The following is a 16,340-nucleotide window of genomic DNA, read 5'->3' on the forward strand; positions in this document are numbered from 1 at the left end:
GAGAGGATGGTTATGGAATGTTTTAATTTTAAAAAACGTTTCCATGTCACATACAAAAAAGCTATGAAAATAAATGCTTTAAAGAAACACAAGAATCGCAAGAATCACAAGAATCACAAGGTTGGAAACGACCTATAAGATCCAGTCCAACCGTCTTTTCATCACCACTGCCACCACTAGTACTAAACCATATCACGCAGCACGTCATCCAGGCGCCTCTTGAACACTGCCAGGGACGGTGACTCCACCACCTCCCTGGGCAGGCCATTCCAGTGCCTGACCACTCTCTGAGAGAAGAAGTTCTTCCTTATGTCCAACCTGAACCTCCTCTGATATAACTTGCGGCCATTGCCCCGTGTCCTGCTCGTTGCCTGGGAGAAGAGGCCAGATCCCTCTTCACCACAGCCTCCTTTCAGGAGGTTGTACAGTGCAATGAGTAGAAAGAAAGAAACACTTTTTTTTTCTTTTTTTTTTTTAATTATGCTAGGTAACTTATCCCCAAAAATTTCTTTTAAAAAAATAATCAGGTTTGATAGTTGATGCTAGATTTGCAAAAGGAAATTTTCAAAACAGTGATATTTCCTTCTCAGCAAGTCCAGATCTCACTCCATTTAGATTCGGAAGTAGGTTAGCTTTAAAAAAAAACGAAGAATTCATTATTAGCACCCATCAGCTTTAATAGATGTTTCCAGACCACAAATGCACATTTATATTTGAAAGACAATCAATGGCAAGATGCCTTGATGATTAAGGATACCTGTTACAGAAGGTGGGGCTACAGAAATCTGGTACTTTTCTTCAAATTCTCTTGATCCTCATTGTGTAAAATGATGCCTTTTCACAAACTTTTACAGGTGTAATTTCAGATGTAATTCCTCCATTGGCTGACAGATCAGGCAAGCATCATTAACCTGAAGCACGAAGCCCTGATATTTATTTAAAATATGATTTGTACAACAGCCGGTAAAGAACAAATTCCCTGGCAAAACACACAGGGAGGATCCTTGACAGAATGAGGAAGTCTCAAATGCTTTGCAAAGGAACTACTACAGAGAGGCTGACAAAGGTAGACTAATAAGAGCACCACAGACTGTGCATAATAGTATGCTGAGAGATTTCAAAGCTTCTATTTGCCTCAGCACTAAGGTGGTTCTTCCAGTTGAAGGCAAGAACAATTTCAGTATGAAACCGTACACTGACAAATAAAAAGAAGAGATGTATCCTCCCTCCAAGCCCTACCCTAACAGAAGCTGAAATCAGCTTCTGCAGAAAGATGGCAATATGAAATGCAAAAAACTGACCAGGCAGCATGAAAGCACAGTGCACTGCAAGAAAGAAAATGCTAAGCAATTTTTGAAGTGTTAATAAGGAGAAGCTGAAGCCTTCAATGGGCCTGAAAAAAATACTCATTCACAATCCTGGCTTATCTTCACAGGCAGAAAATTCCATATGTGAGTCAGTTGCTAAGAAAGCTCTGAGTAATGCACATACAAGTCTGACTTTTTAAGTTGACATTTCTACTTTTCCAGGGGATAAGAGCTGTCAGAAGAGTTCCCTAGGTAGACCAGAGGATTGCAGAGAAGTATTATTCTGCAGGAGTCAAAGCAATGTGGCATAAGTACTTTGATGGAATTAGCAGTGGTGAATTAGGAAATAGCCTTATATTCTGTTCCTAGCACTAAAAATTACCACTCCAGTGGCAGAACCAGAACAAAGGAAAGAATCAGAAGGAAACCAGCTGCAGATTTTCTGATAGAACAGAAGAGTACATTTCCTTCTGCTGATGATTTCACATTGCCATTAACTAACATCTGGCGGTGGGGCAGAACAGATAACTACAGACAATATAATTGTAAACATTACTATTAGATTTGTCAAGAGCTCAGTTGTCAGAGTCCTTAAGCCATCTTCATACCTTGTCTGATTTTATCACAAGAGGTGCCTATAATAAACATTTATTATGCAAAACTTAAAAACGATCAGTGATTCTTTATAATAATAACACTTAATCAAGTACATCAGAAGAATATGCTGTGCATCTGTATGAAACCAAAATAGGGACTACATAAATTTTTTCTGTACATTTGGAAAAAAAAGTTCTTTAAAGATAGCGTTTGGCATGGGTTAATCACCTCTTTCATTAGAGAAAGAAATACATACTGAGAATATTTTTCTGCCATCTGACTAAGCAATGAGCCAGTACAACTGTAAATCTTCCATATATTCCCCATGGCTCACCTCTACAGAGGCAATTCTTTACTTTTCAGATCCTATCCATTTTCAGATGATCATTGCACTAACTGTATACAAAAACTTCATATCATGCTGTTAAAAGAAATGGAATGTGACAGTTCTGCGATCCTCCTAAGAAACACTTACAATTAAGAGACTGAATTATTCTTATATATTTTTACTTTTTAATGTAATAGCAATAACAATGAAAACATTTATTCTAGTACATATAATGCAGTGGTTCATTTTCTAATGTTCTAATGGCTGATATAATGTATTTATCTGTAATTGAGGTAAACATGATTTTAGAGTACTATTTTATCCCCACGATCTCATACTATGAACATAAATTCCAACTCATTGGAATATTTCTTCATTTGAATAAAGCAGATTTTAAGTCGTCTGCACTTTTTCATACTATTTCCAAGCATTAGAAGTATTACTTCTATGTAATACTTACCCATATTACAGAGAGCCTCATGCAAGTTCGATCAAGTTTGACATATTCATTTAACACGGTTCAATTCAGGCAAGTTTTTCCTCTGTGTTAGTAGTAAGCAGAACAACCATGATATTAAAATAGAAATGATGGGATCTGCACAGAGGCAATATAATAATTTCATTCAAGTTGGGAAAAATAGAGGTGACAGCCACTTTATTTTCAGGCTGCAAAATAAACCAAAAAGGCCTGAAAGATATCAGAATGGAGAATAGGCCTTCTATGAAATCAAATAAAGAAATACAGAAGTGCTAAGACTGTACCTTGTGGTGCTCCTTCTATAAACCAAACTTTGGTTCACTGATGTAAACTGAATCACCACCAGATAATCTGTATGCAAAGAATGATCTAGTAAGGTGGCATTATATTTTTTCCTATAGATGTTATTTCAGATAACAAGAAATTCTATTTAAGTTGATTTTTCTTCTATTTAACACACATTTGAGCTGTCAGTGTAGTTACATAGTATTATTCTTTTAGGCTGCCACTGGGTAATAAAGCTAAAGATAGAAATAAAATAATAATAGCCTGTGACAGGTTACATTTAAAATGGTTGATCAGACTGATCAATGGGACATTGCTTTTAAAGCTAAATTCAGGTGCAAAGAAGGAAAAGATAACTGTTGAGCTCCACAGTTTGTTCATATCTCACTGAACTGCAAGACATTTGGGATGCAGCCTCATTCTTAATGCAGCTGCCACATACAGAAAAATCCTCCTTTTTTTCTCACACTCCATAACATAAACACACATCTGTCTTTCTCTTCCAAAAATAATTCTGTTAGCATCTATACTCTTGTAGAATCTATGTTAGTCTAAACTCATAGCTGGTTTTCATGTTAAATTTCAAAAGCTTTTTTATTTTTTCATGTGATTCTGTATTTTTAAACAGCATTCTGAACACTTAGCAATATTTTACAATTAATGTATAGACAAGTATTATCAGTTTCCATAGATTAGTTGTTACAAGTGATTTTTATATTTTTATAACACCTGTTAACATGCCTTGAACTTTCTTGCACCACAGGTTTTCTGTTGTATGTTTTGTTTTCTTCTCCATTTACACAATTGCCTATTGGTTTTGTGTTTCCTCAAGCTCCTTTTATCCAGAGTACAAACCTCTGAAAGTAATCTCATTCTAGTTGATTCAGTTCTTGTTTCTGTTCAATTTAAAGTTATTTTCTCTGGCTCACAGCAGAACATCACACAGTCTCTCTCACTGAGTTATTGAGGATTTTCACCCCATATCAGCAGCTCATCAGCAATTACTTTTCTGCACACACATCCTTAAAGATCTGGGACATGATGATTTGTTACACTTTCTGTGCCGAAACAATCATGAAGGAAGTTCCTTAAACAAGTTTCTACCACGAAGGGAACAGAGATGAGCAATTCCTATATTAAGCAGTACTTGATAGATTTTCATTTTCATTCCAGAAACTGACAATAACACTTTTATGTTCATACACAATGAAAGAGTACATTTAGTGCTCCAATTTAAATGTAGTTGGATATATTCAAATCATTGGGTTCACTGAGGTGAGCAGTCTATAAAACAGATACAGAATATATAGAATCATAGAGTGCTTTGGCTTGGAAGGGATGGTAAAGATCATCATGGCCTTGAATTATCTGCCTTTTTGATAGGCTTCATAACATCTAATGTTTGATGTCGTAAACTTTAATTTGCTTCCCACTTTCAATGCAAATTCAAATAAGGCTTACTATTTTTAGTGATAGAATGGGTTTTATGCAAACTTAATCTTCTGCGTTCATTTTCTTTATTTCTACAAAGAACACTTTATCCTAAACAAAATTGGGGTTTTCTTCCTTCATATCACTTGGTACCTGCTGACAAGGGCATATTTTTATTGTGATTTAACATAATAGTTCTCTATTTTACTTAAGCATTCTATTTATTTCACTTTAAACACTAAATACTCCAGACTTTTAACATTATGTTTTCCTAGCGTGGCTTAAAGTGAATCTGTAGTAATATCTTCTCCAGATTTAGGTTAAAGAGAAGCAAACCCATGCTACCAGCAAAGAAAAGATCCAAGCTGTCTTACCCTTTACTAAGCCTGAAAATAGAAATAAGGAAATAACAGAAATGAGGAAAACACACTGCAGAGATATCCATACTCATTTTGTGGAAATTAGGTCTAACTCAGTAAGAATTTATCTACCTTAGTTTATAAATTGTTAAATCCTTCTAATATTGAATAGACTTGCCAGCATGGATCACAGGCAGCTTGGGGACTTGCCCCATCACTTTTGACTGAGTAATCTGGATTGTCCATACAATCTGGCAAGCCAAGAGCCTTCATCATTTCAGAGAACCTGTTATTTCAGTATGCAGTGGATTCAGGCCCACAGGTACAATCATGTTATCAAATCAGCTTCTGGGATGGGTTTGGAGTTCAAGTGAGTCACATATGGCTAATCCAGACTGATAGACAATGTTTCTGCTATTCTTTTATTTTTTTCCTACACAGCAGTCACTGTCTTTCAGTCGTATACTTCAGCAGTTTCCCCTCTCTCCCCCCCAGTCACTCGGGTAATTCACTAAAAATATGTTGTTGAATCACTCTTCTAGACTACATTTCTCTTGAACTACTGTTTTTATTCCCTCAGCAGTTGCTGACTGATAGTTAACCTCTACCTTAACCCTTCAAGTTGCAGTTGAAATGGCACTCACTGTACCAACTGCTAATGGTCTACAGTTGCTGTGATAACATTAATTCATTTTTTGTTTCTGTTTCAAACCCTTTGGATTTATTGTTTCCAGTATCAATAGTCAGTGTGTTGTGGAATCAGATTTTATACCTGTTAAGCTACATGCATATTTATAAGACACAAGTCAGTAGCTAAAATATTTTTTTCAGCTGACCTAATTTGCATTGAGGAACCTTGTAGAATCTGGATGGACCTGCCAGCAACAAACAGCTAACACAAGTGCTACCCAGATATTTGTTCACGGCTGTGCACTTCACACACTGTGCCTTGCAGACACTGTCATGTTTTTAGAGGGTTCTTTTTCATCCTTATAAGAGTTTTATTATTCAGATGCAAAGCCAAGAATGCACTTGTGTTTTGGATATTTCCATATTTTTGTGTGGAACATATCACTTCTTCCTGTTCTATGTTTGCCTCTCCACTCAAATATTTTTAAAATATTTTTCTACTTTTATCCTAAAGCATTGTCTACTTCTTTGTAATCTGATATGCTATTTCTAAGTACTGAAACTTCAACTTTTTCCACTGCTGCTGTTTTCAGTTGAGAAGCACCACTTATATCAGCTCTGCAAATATCAGCTGTTCTTTGCAATGTCAGTTCCCCTTTTTTTTTTTTTTTTTTTTTTTTTTTCCCTATGAAGTTAGGTATTCTTGGATCTAGCAATCATTTACACAACAAAACATTCAGGTTCTGGTCTGTTTGGTAGTTCTCTCATTCCTATTGTACTGAAGATGTGATATAACAATCAGTATTCTTGCTTGTCACATAGTTTCTTCTTGAAAACAAAACAAAACAAAACAAAACAAAAAAAACAAACAACAATAAAACCCACCAAGAAATCAACTAAAAACACCTTTGCTTTCCCAAAGGAACAATGTTCACTATGATTAAAAACAAAATGCCTTTTACTGCCTACCATCGTGTTCTTTATGATGTACAGTGTTGAACTCTACTACTCCTGAATCTACTGCCTATCACAGAGAACCTATTCTCCCTCTTGTCCTTCTCTGCACTCCAATTGTTCCTCAGTATCATTTCCTCTTAGAGTTGTCTGAAAGAAAACAACAGGTTCAAATTTATTGTAATATACCATTAGCGCAGAGAGGTCAGCTATAAGAAATTTCTCTTTACATTCTTTATTTTGACTCCCTTCTACATACTCTCTGAAAAATAAAAATTATATATATATATATGCTTTAAGAGATTCTTTTCCATTTAAAACAAAAATAGGCACCAGCCTGAGCATTACAAACATTCCTGACAGGGTAAGCTTAGCAGTGTCATCACAACTATCACCTCACTTCAGCATATTCCAGTGCATCGCATCAGCTTCATTCTCCATTTAGCTTGAGTGCTAGCCAACTTAGTTTCTGCACATACTCACATTTCAGCAAAATATAATGCAAACTCCTACACTTTCTAACTATCTCTACAATATGCTCATTTATGCTCTTAGTATTGCTATGAAAATGAAAAAGTAAATGCTGTAAGTGGGAGTAGTTTCACTAATTTATTACAATGAAATAATATTCTAATGCATTGTAATACGTTTTTAAGTGAAATTTTCACACTCATGAAGACAATAACTGTCAAGATATTTTAACAGAACTCCTGTCCCTTTTATCATGCTATCTTTTTTAGGATACATGAACAAAAGCATTTGGGTTTTCAGAAGTGGCTGGTTTTGATACCTCGGTTTTTGAGGATCAGGTGAGATATCTCTTGTTCTCAGAAGCTCTATAGAGAGTTCTTTTTTTTCCTTCCCCCTCCACAAATGTAGTAAGCAACTATTATTCAAGGTCGTTTAAACTTCTTTCCTAACCATGGTTCAGAGGTAAAGCATACTGGTTTTTAACGGAATGGAGTCAGTTTTCTCCATAGCAATCCATATGATGCGCTGGTTCAGATGTGAGGCCACAGTAATGTTGACAACACACTGGTGTTTTGGCTGTTTTTGAGCAGTGTCTATACAGTGCTTTCTCTGTTTCTCATTCTGGCCTCTCCCAGGGAGAAATCTGGAGGTGGCCAGGAGGCTGTGGTGGGACACAACTAGGACAGCTGAGCAGAACTGACCCAAGAGATACTCCACACCCTGCAAAATATAACTGTGGATGTGGAACTGACAGATCTCCCTAATATATAACATTAAACTCAGTCACAAATCTTGGAAGAACTATTCCAAAAGATCATCATGGAAAACACTCTATGAAAACATCTTCCTCCTCTAAACCAGATTTCTATCTGCTACAATTTTGGCTTTCAATGCTAGAAACTTGTCAAATGTTATAAATATTTAAAGCTATTGCTACCAAATTGGGGAAAAAAGAATTAAAAAAAAAGAAAGAAAATCCATTCCCTCTGCATCTCTTATATAGAATTATTAAGTCATAGTTTGACAACTGTCTAAATAGTTTTCCTGGTTGTTTCTTTGTTTGTTTGTTTGTTTGTTTGTTGCCTTTTTGCAGTGCTTTTCAGTCTTTATCACAGGTTTGCTAGAAGGTATTACCTCACTGAGTGAGTCTATTAAATTTTAAGTAACCGTGAATCTTTAATTTCTATGTGTACCCTAGAATGGAGTTCAGCTGGGTCATCATCTACAGTCTGATCCCATCTCCACTCTATTATGCAACAGGTAACAGAGCATGTGAAGGTAGAGACAGAAGTTCATTCGTAATTGCTGCCTGATCTCACATTACTTAACTGCTAATACTCAGTCTTCCAAACAACAGCCTGATCACCTCCCTGTTTGTCTAACTAATATATTTCCTACTTTTCTCTCTATTCCTAAAAAAAACACTATTTTCTTTGCTTCTTTTTTTTCTCTGAGCTGATTGCTCTCTGCAGATTGTTTGTTTACAAGTATACCTACATGTGAAATTCAACTGCTTACAAAAATTGTAAAATGACATTCTGGAAGTTCAGCATTTCTCTCCTCATTTCCCTCCCCAATCAGAATTCTCAAATGATTCTTCTTTTCTGTATAGATCAGTATCCGAGGCTGACTCATCCCACAGTGGCATAAATTGGGGTTAAACTTAAATTCAATATCTGGACTCTGGCTTCCACAAAACAAGTCAGTGTAAACTAGAAAGAACAGCATGACTACAACATGAGGGAGACAGGATTTTAAACCCAGTAAGTGCCACAGAACTTCTATCATTTCTATTATTATTCAGTTTTGATAGCACCATAGTAAGAATTAAAGATCTTTGCAGTCATGATTCCCCCTAAGCTGATATATGTAGTTAAAATTCCATGCCTTGTGCACTGTGAGTTTCTGAGTCTCTCTTGAAATGTCTTATATTGAGGGGGAAAAAAAAAGAAAAAAAAGAAAAAAAAAAAGCCAGGAGTTGCTTTCTGGAGCCAAAAGGCATGATGCTTTTATCAAACATGTCCTGCCTCTAAATTTACCCAGCAGTTCTAACATGACAGTGCCAGCCCTGAGAGGGCACAATTGCAGGACCTTTCAAGCAGGTGCTATACCCAAATGCATCCCTACAAGTTCATCTGCAGCATTGTGCCCAACAGTGAAGCTCAGGGGAGATCTGCAAGTACAGTGCCCTCTCCTAACCCTTCTCTAGTACACAAGTGTCTTTGAAAGCTTTCAAGACCGTGGGGAGTAATACAAATGCCAAGCACTCTTACACGTAACGTAATCAAAGGTCATCTGAAGAAACATATTCTGCTTCTGAAGGATGAATAATCCTGAGGTTGGAATGCACTAATGTTTTAGTAAAACATGAAAGTGCTACTACTTGATGAAAGCACAAGGGAAATGTGCTGATCTTTGATTAGCACCAGGCATATGTCTCATCAAAATATGGTGTGTCAGTCAGGGGCAAGCTTATCATGATCAAGTGTCAACACAGGTGATTTTACTATGGACAGACTTCCGAATTCCCTGAGGTAAAGAGCAGGTACACTTTCATTTGTCTGACCAAACAAAATTTTTAGGTGTATACAAGTTTCTGTTTCTCTTCCTTCTCTTTATTCTGATTGCTCATTTTTATACTGATAAGTTTAAACAACTTTGGCACCAACAGCCACTGTTTAGCTACACATGTCTGCTTTGCAACTCAGTAACCTACTCCATATGTATCTATAATCTCTACTGAAAGGGAAGGTGAAAAGAAGACTGTTCCAGCAAGTTAAGGGCAAATTCTTTTAAGTCTTCTCTTTACCATCTATGCCATCTATGTCTCCATGCTACCACCTTTTTGTTACACGTATCTATTTATATTTACATCTTTGCATTTATTGCTCACTCTAAATTCTTATGAAATACCACAAGTGAATCCAAAATAAAAAGACCAATATTCATTTAAAATCAAATCCACCAGTTCTACATTGTTGCTCATTGTTCTTCTTCCAAAGGCAGGTATATAATTATAGCTACTTTGGTGCATGAAATGGTACAGAGATTTCTATGGTAATTACTCATTTTAATGGAAAATTGTGTAGGAAAAAACACATTTCATGTGAAGCATGACATTTGCATTTCTTTCTAAAGAATCTGAACTTGTTCAGAGTGAGCTGTAAACTCGTATTTTCCAGGAAGACAAATCTTTAAAATTCTGTCCAAGGGGTACGGTGGGAAACTGAGAACAGTTGCAGGAATTTGCTGAGCTCATTAAAAAATAAGACCATTAAACATTTACAATGGATACACAACATCCTTGAAGCTACAAGTTAGACAAAGCAGAAAAAAATACTTACAAGAAATATCAACAAAGAAACAACATGCTGAATAAGAGGGGCCATCATTGACACCAAATCCACAAGATCAAACATTTGTATTTCCAAGTACTTTAGCTAGCATAAGTTGAAATAATACATTTAATACATTTTAGAGTCCGAAAATCAGACTTGGGGAGAAGCTACTGTTTTATCTTGCTTTGCTTAAAAAATAAAGTTATAACTTCTTTTCCTATAGCAGACATGATACGTATGTTCTTTTTCAGGATATCCACACCAATTTTTGTCAGGAGGAATACATTTAAATCCTTAAAAACATTTAAATGAAGAGAAAATCTGTGAAACTGAATGAGTTTGCACAATTCTTTCTGCTGCTGGACATCCATTTTCTTATATTCCAGTATCATGTTCATCTGAGCAAAAGAGTTTACACAGGTTTTTTTTTGTTTGTTTGTTTGTTTTTTGCTAAGGTAATCTTCAGTATAATAATTAATATGAGAAGCAAACTAGGATTTGGGGAACAAAAAAGGCCTTTTAATTGTTGCTCTGGCCTAACATAACTTTTCCTAAGATGTGTCCTAGAAAAGCAACAAAAGCAGAAGATAAAGAAAACATTGCGTTTCTTCTCCCTACAGGCTGCTCAATTCCCATCACCACAATGAATCAAGCACATTTTAAGCCTGTACTTAGAACAAATCACATACTTCAGGTGGTGAGGACCAGGAAATAACCACTGAATCAGTTTCATATGTAGTATATTTTCTGAAAGAAGACTCTACTCATAATTTATTATTATTATTTCAAGATTGCATAGGCTAAGGGAGAAAATGTCTCAAGTTACACATATAGTCTCTGACTCTTTCATAAATATTAAATAAGTATTATTTATGCTGAAAAGGTAGGGGAGGAGGTGTTTCTTTCCAACAAAACATCCTCCTAACCAAACAAAATCTGTGCTTTAAAACATGCCTGCATGGCAGTACAAGAGGCAAAAGAATAAGTTAGGATGCAGCTTTTGGCATTAGTGTACTTGGCACTTCCATGTGTAGAATATGTAAAACAGGAAAAGAAAGAATATGACTTTTAACTTTGAAGTCAATGATTGCATCACAGTTCAGAACACAAAATTACACGATGATGACTTCAACAGTATGTGTAATCTGTTTTTAATAAAGTGGAGACTAACAGTAAATTCCTTGTCAAAAGGCACAGGGACTTGGAAGCAAACTTTCCCTCTCTCTAAACAGAGGACTCTGCTGGCATATAGTTAGCTTTGTTTTCATCAGAAAATGTTTTGCAAGATAGGGAAAGCAATTTGTACGACAAGAAGTATGAATATCCCATCCAAAACAATCTAGCACTGGAGAGCTTTTCACTACAATTTCCTCTATTTTTGGAACCTATTTTGCCATGTCTTGACAGCTGTTAACTTCCTCTTCTACTGCTGTAGTTGGGACTTCTTTTTGAAGTCCTTCCTTTACCTGAATTCCTGCATTGTACTACAAGATTCACAATTGTTAAAGTCCAGAGCAATCAAAATAATTTTAATCTGATTTATTTTATGCTTTCTTGTAAGAAAACAACTTATGCTTTCTCAAAAGAAAATAACTTATTAGAAGGTTGTAAAATTAAAGGCATGTGATTCTGATTTTGTTCAGACTATAGTAATATCTCTAATGGATATACATGGAGCTCCTCTAATGTTCTTTTTAGGTTTTCTATACAGAACTTAACCCAGCATCCTCAGGCTCCTACTCAAAAGTTTTCATGAATTTTCAGCTTGAGAAACACAGCAATTAAATAGCAGTTCTCTTAGTGCTGAAGGGAGAAGTAAGACCTTTAGTTTTGGTTAACCCTACGAGACAGGTTTGAAAAGACTCTAGCTGAGGCACTGCTTTCAATAAATTAAATGTAATGACTGGATCTAGCAGAAAGCTGCTTTTATAGCCAATGTATGCCTGACTGAGACAAGTAGATAAAGCAAAAAAGAACAAGAAAGTTTTTACAGTTGCATTTGCCACCATTTACTGACAAAATCAAGGTTTTAGAGCTGTAAATATTTCTCATAATCTTGTATCAATAAAGCAAGTATCACTATGTAAAGGAAATATCTTTCTTATACGCAAAGAACAGATACAAATGCACACTCAATAAAAATACCAATGAGAAGTTCAATTCTCATTTTCAGAAATGACAGGAAGTTTTCTTTATGAGACTTGGATGTACTTCTCAGTGCTCTATGTATATCCAAGTTTGGAGAAGTCACATCAAGATTTGAAAGCTTTTCCTATGTGTGAAGGACTAAACAACTGCTATTGAAGGACCCAGACTTGATCATGTTAGACCTTCTCCCGTCTCATAGATGTTCAGCAGACCCTCTACAAACAAATGATTTGAATCCTAGCATATTCCTCAACATCTTGAGACAAGTTCATTATACAGTACAGCCTTTTAGATTTACACACTTCAGCTCCTCACATTTCCAGTGGGCTACACAGATCGTGACTATGTACTTCATATTACTGCTTGCCATTCAAATTCTGCTGCTTTAATTCATTGTATTAAAAAGTAACACAAGCTTCAATTATTCTTTGTATAATTAGAGATCCAGCTAAAGTATACAGAAAATTAAATTTGTATCAAAATGCCTACACAGTTAAAACTAAACTGTTTGCATTTCTCTTCCATCTTTCTCCACATCCTTTAAAATGCCACTTAGTTATAAAAGATATAGATTTTTCAAGTGTTGGTGTGCTCTACCAATAAGCAAGTTCTCTCAGTTCTTAGTTTTGCAGACATTGTTAACTAAGTCCAAATCACTAACAATTGAAGAAAAAATAAAGTTCTCAATTTAAGTAAAGGTTATAGGATTAGACTTATGGCACTCAAGTTCGCACCTTATAAGCCTTTCACCTTCAAGTCTACATTCAAAGGGTACTTATGATTTCAAACAAATTGCAAATCAGATGATTACACGCTACAGGAAATTAGATAAAAGAGAAAGGAACCACTTCAACACTGTAAAGAGATTCTATTCAGCTATTATATTAATAGCAAAAATCCATATTTTGATTGCAGCTTCTGCAGGTATAAAATGACAGGTTTTAGACTCTGCTTTCATTCAAACACATAGATCCACACAGCATTTTAAGTCCTGCAGTGTGTTGTAAAGTGTTACAATTATTTAGCAAGGCATTTGGACAGCTTTTCTTTAAACAGATAACTAACTTTAAACAGATAACTAACTGCACTTCTCATGGCATGTTCAAGAATACATAGTACCTTTCAGAACAAACTCAAGGAGAGAATAAAGTATAAAATACTGTTCAACTGTTGGATGTCCATATCATTAAGATTTACACCAAATTTTTTGCATTTTTGAAGCCAAGTGATGCTTCTATTACTTGTAATTTTTGTTTAAATATCTTCATGGTATCTAATGTTATCTTTAGGCTGACATTCTTTTATGTAAAATAGAATGCTTCACATTTTCAGGTAAGGACAAACATCTTAGAAATATATTGCATTATAGTGATAATATCCTTCTTTTTCTAAGGTATGAACACTTTCTGGTTCTTTTTCTTAAGTTAACTAAGATTAAAATATTATGCGTGTCATATTTGGGAAAGAGTACACAGAATAAAAATGGACTAACACTAACAACAAAACAAAGCTCCAGTACACCTGAATCAGGTGATTTTACGTATACATAGGTATGCATGCAAATATATACATGCAGACAAAATAATAAAATCAAGTTAAAGTTAAAATTCTTTCCTTGCCAGTCTTATAATACTCTTTAAAGATATTTTGTAACAAAGTTTTCCAAATCAGATTGCACTAAGAATTTCATATATTATCTTCCCTTAATAACAACATAATATTTTGTACAAAAGGAAGAAATACAATGAAACATGTTTACCCATGAGAAAAACAGATTAAATAACATATTATTTCATAATTACAGCTGAAAGCACATATTCCTAGAACATATTCCTATTCTTACAACATTACATTACAATTGCAATTCTGTCTTAGAAAAAATGCTGCAGAACCATGAGTTCTGGAAATAATTTACCTTTCTTGTCGTCGAAGTACAGTGTCTGTTGAGCTGGATTTGACCACTGGAGGGAGGTGTTATCGTTTTGATCGACCCTGCAGGTCAAATTTGCCGTTCCCCCTTCAACAACTGTGACATTCTGTGTAAGCGGAAACTGCCCTTGGCTACCTGAGGAGGGATGGGAGGGAAGTAGAAGGGAAGAAAAGGAGGAAAAAAAAGATTTCAGTTGTAGAACTGAATTTATTGCAACAGCTACACACAGGTGACCGTGTAACTATATTCATCAAGAAGTATAATACAAAAAACTGGAGAAAAAAATAGATAATATATTCTCTGCAGAAATAAAACAGAAAAATGAATTTAAGCAATACTGATATTATTTTTCTTTTTTTCCTGTATGTGATATGATTTAGCTTCAAAGAAGTAGCCTGCAATCTTCATTTTCTAAGACACACATACAAATCCAGATGTCCATGATATGAATCCACATAGGGCTCACATATTGCAGACGCATACAGATGTCTCAGTAGAGATAATACTGTTAAAATGCTCCTGAAAACACCACTAAAAACATAATGTAAAATCAACATATCTCTTTTTAAACAGACAGGGTAGCCTAGATTCCCTGTTTCATTTTATGATTTTTGAAGAACTCTTGGGATGATGTTTTTTTCCGTCAAGTTTGGAATATTGTTGGATAAAAACATAGTGTGAATATAATACCAGATACATCCTCTGCTGAGAGAATATAACCTGATCATATATGAAAATGGAAGCAATGATGTAGTAGGTCTCTTTCACATCTGCGAGTCTATCCCAAAGCATTACAAATCACATTAAGTGTTTGCTGAGAAGTCACTGGGAAAATTTCCAAATACCTCTATACAATATAGGAACAGTATCAGCCAGGTTCTTGAATCACAAGCATTTTCAATGGCATAGTTAGACTGAAATGTTGCTTTGTGTATTGCAAAAATAGCACCCCTTGCCAAACAGTACATTCTGACAAGAATAGCACAAGGGAGCACAGTAAAAATGTGGGACATCTTTTTTCTTTTTCATAGGGATGGGGAAAGAAAAGAAAATTATCAGAGAGGTATGCTTAATCAGTGCAAGGATACAATGAAAAAAATAGACAGTCCAATAGACTAAATCAAATACATGCTTCTTTCTTTTATACAGGACCTAATAACACAAGACATGCTCATGTTAGCTAACTATGCTAGAATAAGAAATATTACAAGATCGGCACTCAAGTGGAATGCATCAGAAGTGAAAAATCCCCTTACTGTCCTAGAGGAGTGAATATAAACATAAGTATGTTGAAAAAACTATTGTGCCTATTGTATAATAGGTACAATAACACATAAAACTATTATCTAGTATACAGATTTTCAGATCATTTTACAGATTTTTCAGACCATAGTAAGGAATCACTAAATAAGGGATTAACTACTACTTGACCTGCTGATGTTGCAATAAATAAATAAATAAATAAATAAATAAAAATGCAGCTCTAGTAAGGTTTTGATAACTGTTCATTTTCCTATACAAAATAATTTTGTTGGCCTTATACCTGGTGTGTAAGTACCGACACCATAAAAGCTCGGAGTATTCTGATAATCCAACACCCTTCATATGTAGTTTCTTTAAAAAAAAAAAAAAAAAAAAAAAAAAAAAAAAAAAAACTCTTCTACTACTGAAGTGCTTATAATCTAAATAAATAAATAAGATAAATCATCAGCAGTGCTAAGAAAGGGAATTTGAATCTCAAGGCCAGCTTTGGCTGCAGCAACCATGAAATGGAGAATTTCAAGATCCTTAGACCAGTGAGGATGACATACAGCAAGCTCACTACCCTAGACTTCAGGAGAGCTGACTTCAGCCTCTTCAGGGATCTGCTTGATAGTGTTAAATGAGATAAAGTCCTTGAGGGAAAAATGGTCCAAGAAGGCTGAGTAATATTCATGGGTCATCTCCTCCAAGCTCAAGAGCAATGCATCCCAACAAAGAGGAAGTTATGCGAAAACACTGTAAGACCTGTATCAATGAACAAGGAGCTTCTAAACAAACTGAAATACAAAAAGAAAGCCTACAGAGTTTGGAAGCAAGGACAG

The 16,340-nt window shown here is 35.2% G+C and overlaps 1 protein-coding gene across 3 annotated transcripts in view; it reads right to left on the minus strand.

Moving 5' to 3' along the window:
• The window catches only part of CADM2 (cell adhesion molecule 2), a 613,088-nt gene that overhangs the window by 165,477 nt on the left and 431,271 nt on the right, over positions 1–16,340 (minus strand). For all 3 annotated transcript variants that reach the window (XM_052703751.1, XM_052703759.1, XM_052703764.1), the window contains one exon: positions 14,242–14,391. In XM_052703751.1, the coding sequence (XP_052559711.1) occupies positions 14,242–14,391 (150 nt within the window). The remainder of the gene's footprint in view (positions 1–14,241; positions 14,392–16,340) is intronic.

This window comes from Tympanuchus pallidicinctus, unplaced genomic scaffold (assembly GCF_026119805.1).
Source record: "Tympanuchus pallidicinctus isolate F22 unplaced genomic scaffold, pur_lepc_1.0 scaffold10, whole genome shotgun sequence".
NCBI classification, from domain to species: domain Eukaryota; kingdom Metazoa; phylum Chordata; class Aves; order Galliformes; family Phasianidae; genus Tympanuchus; species Tympanuchus pallidicinctus.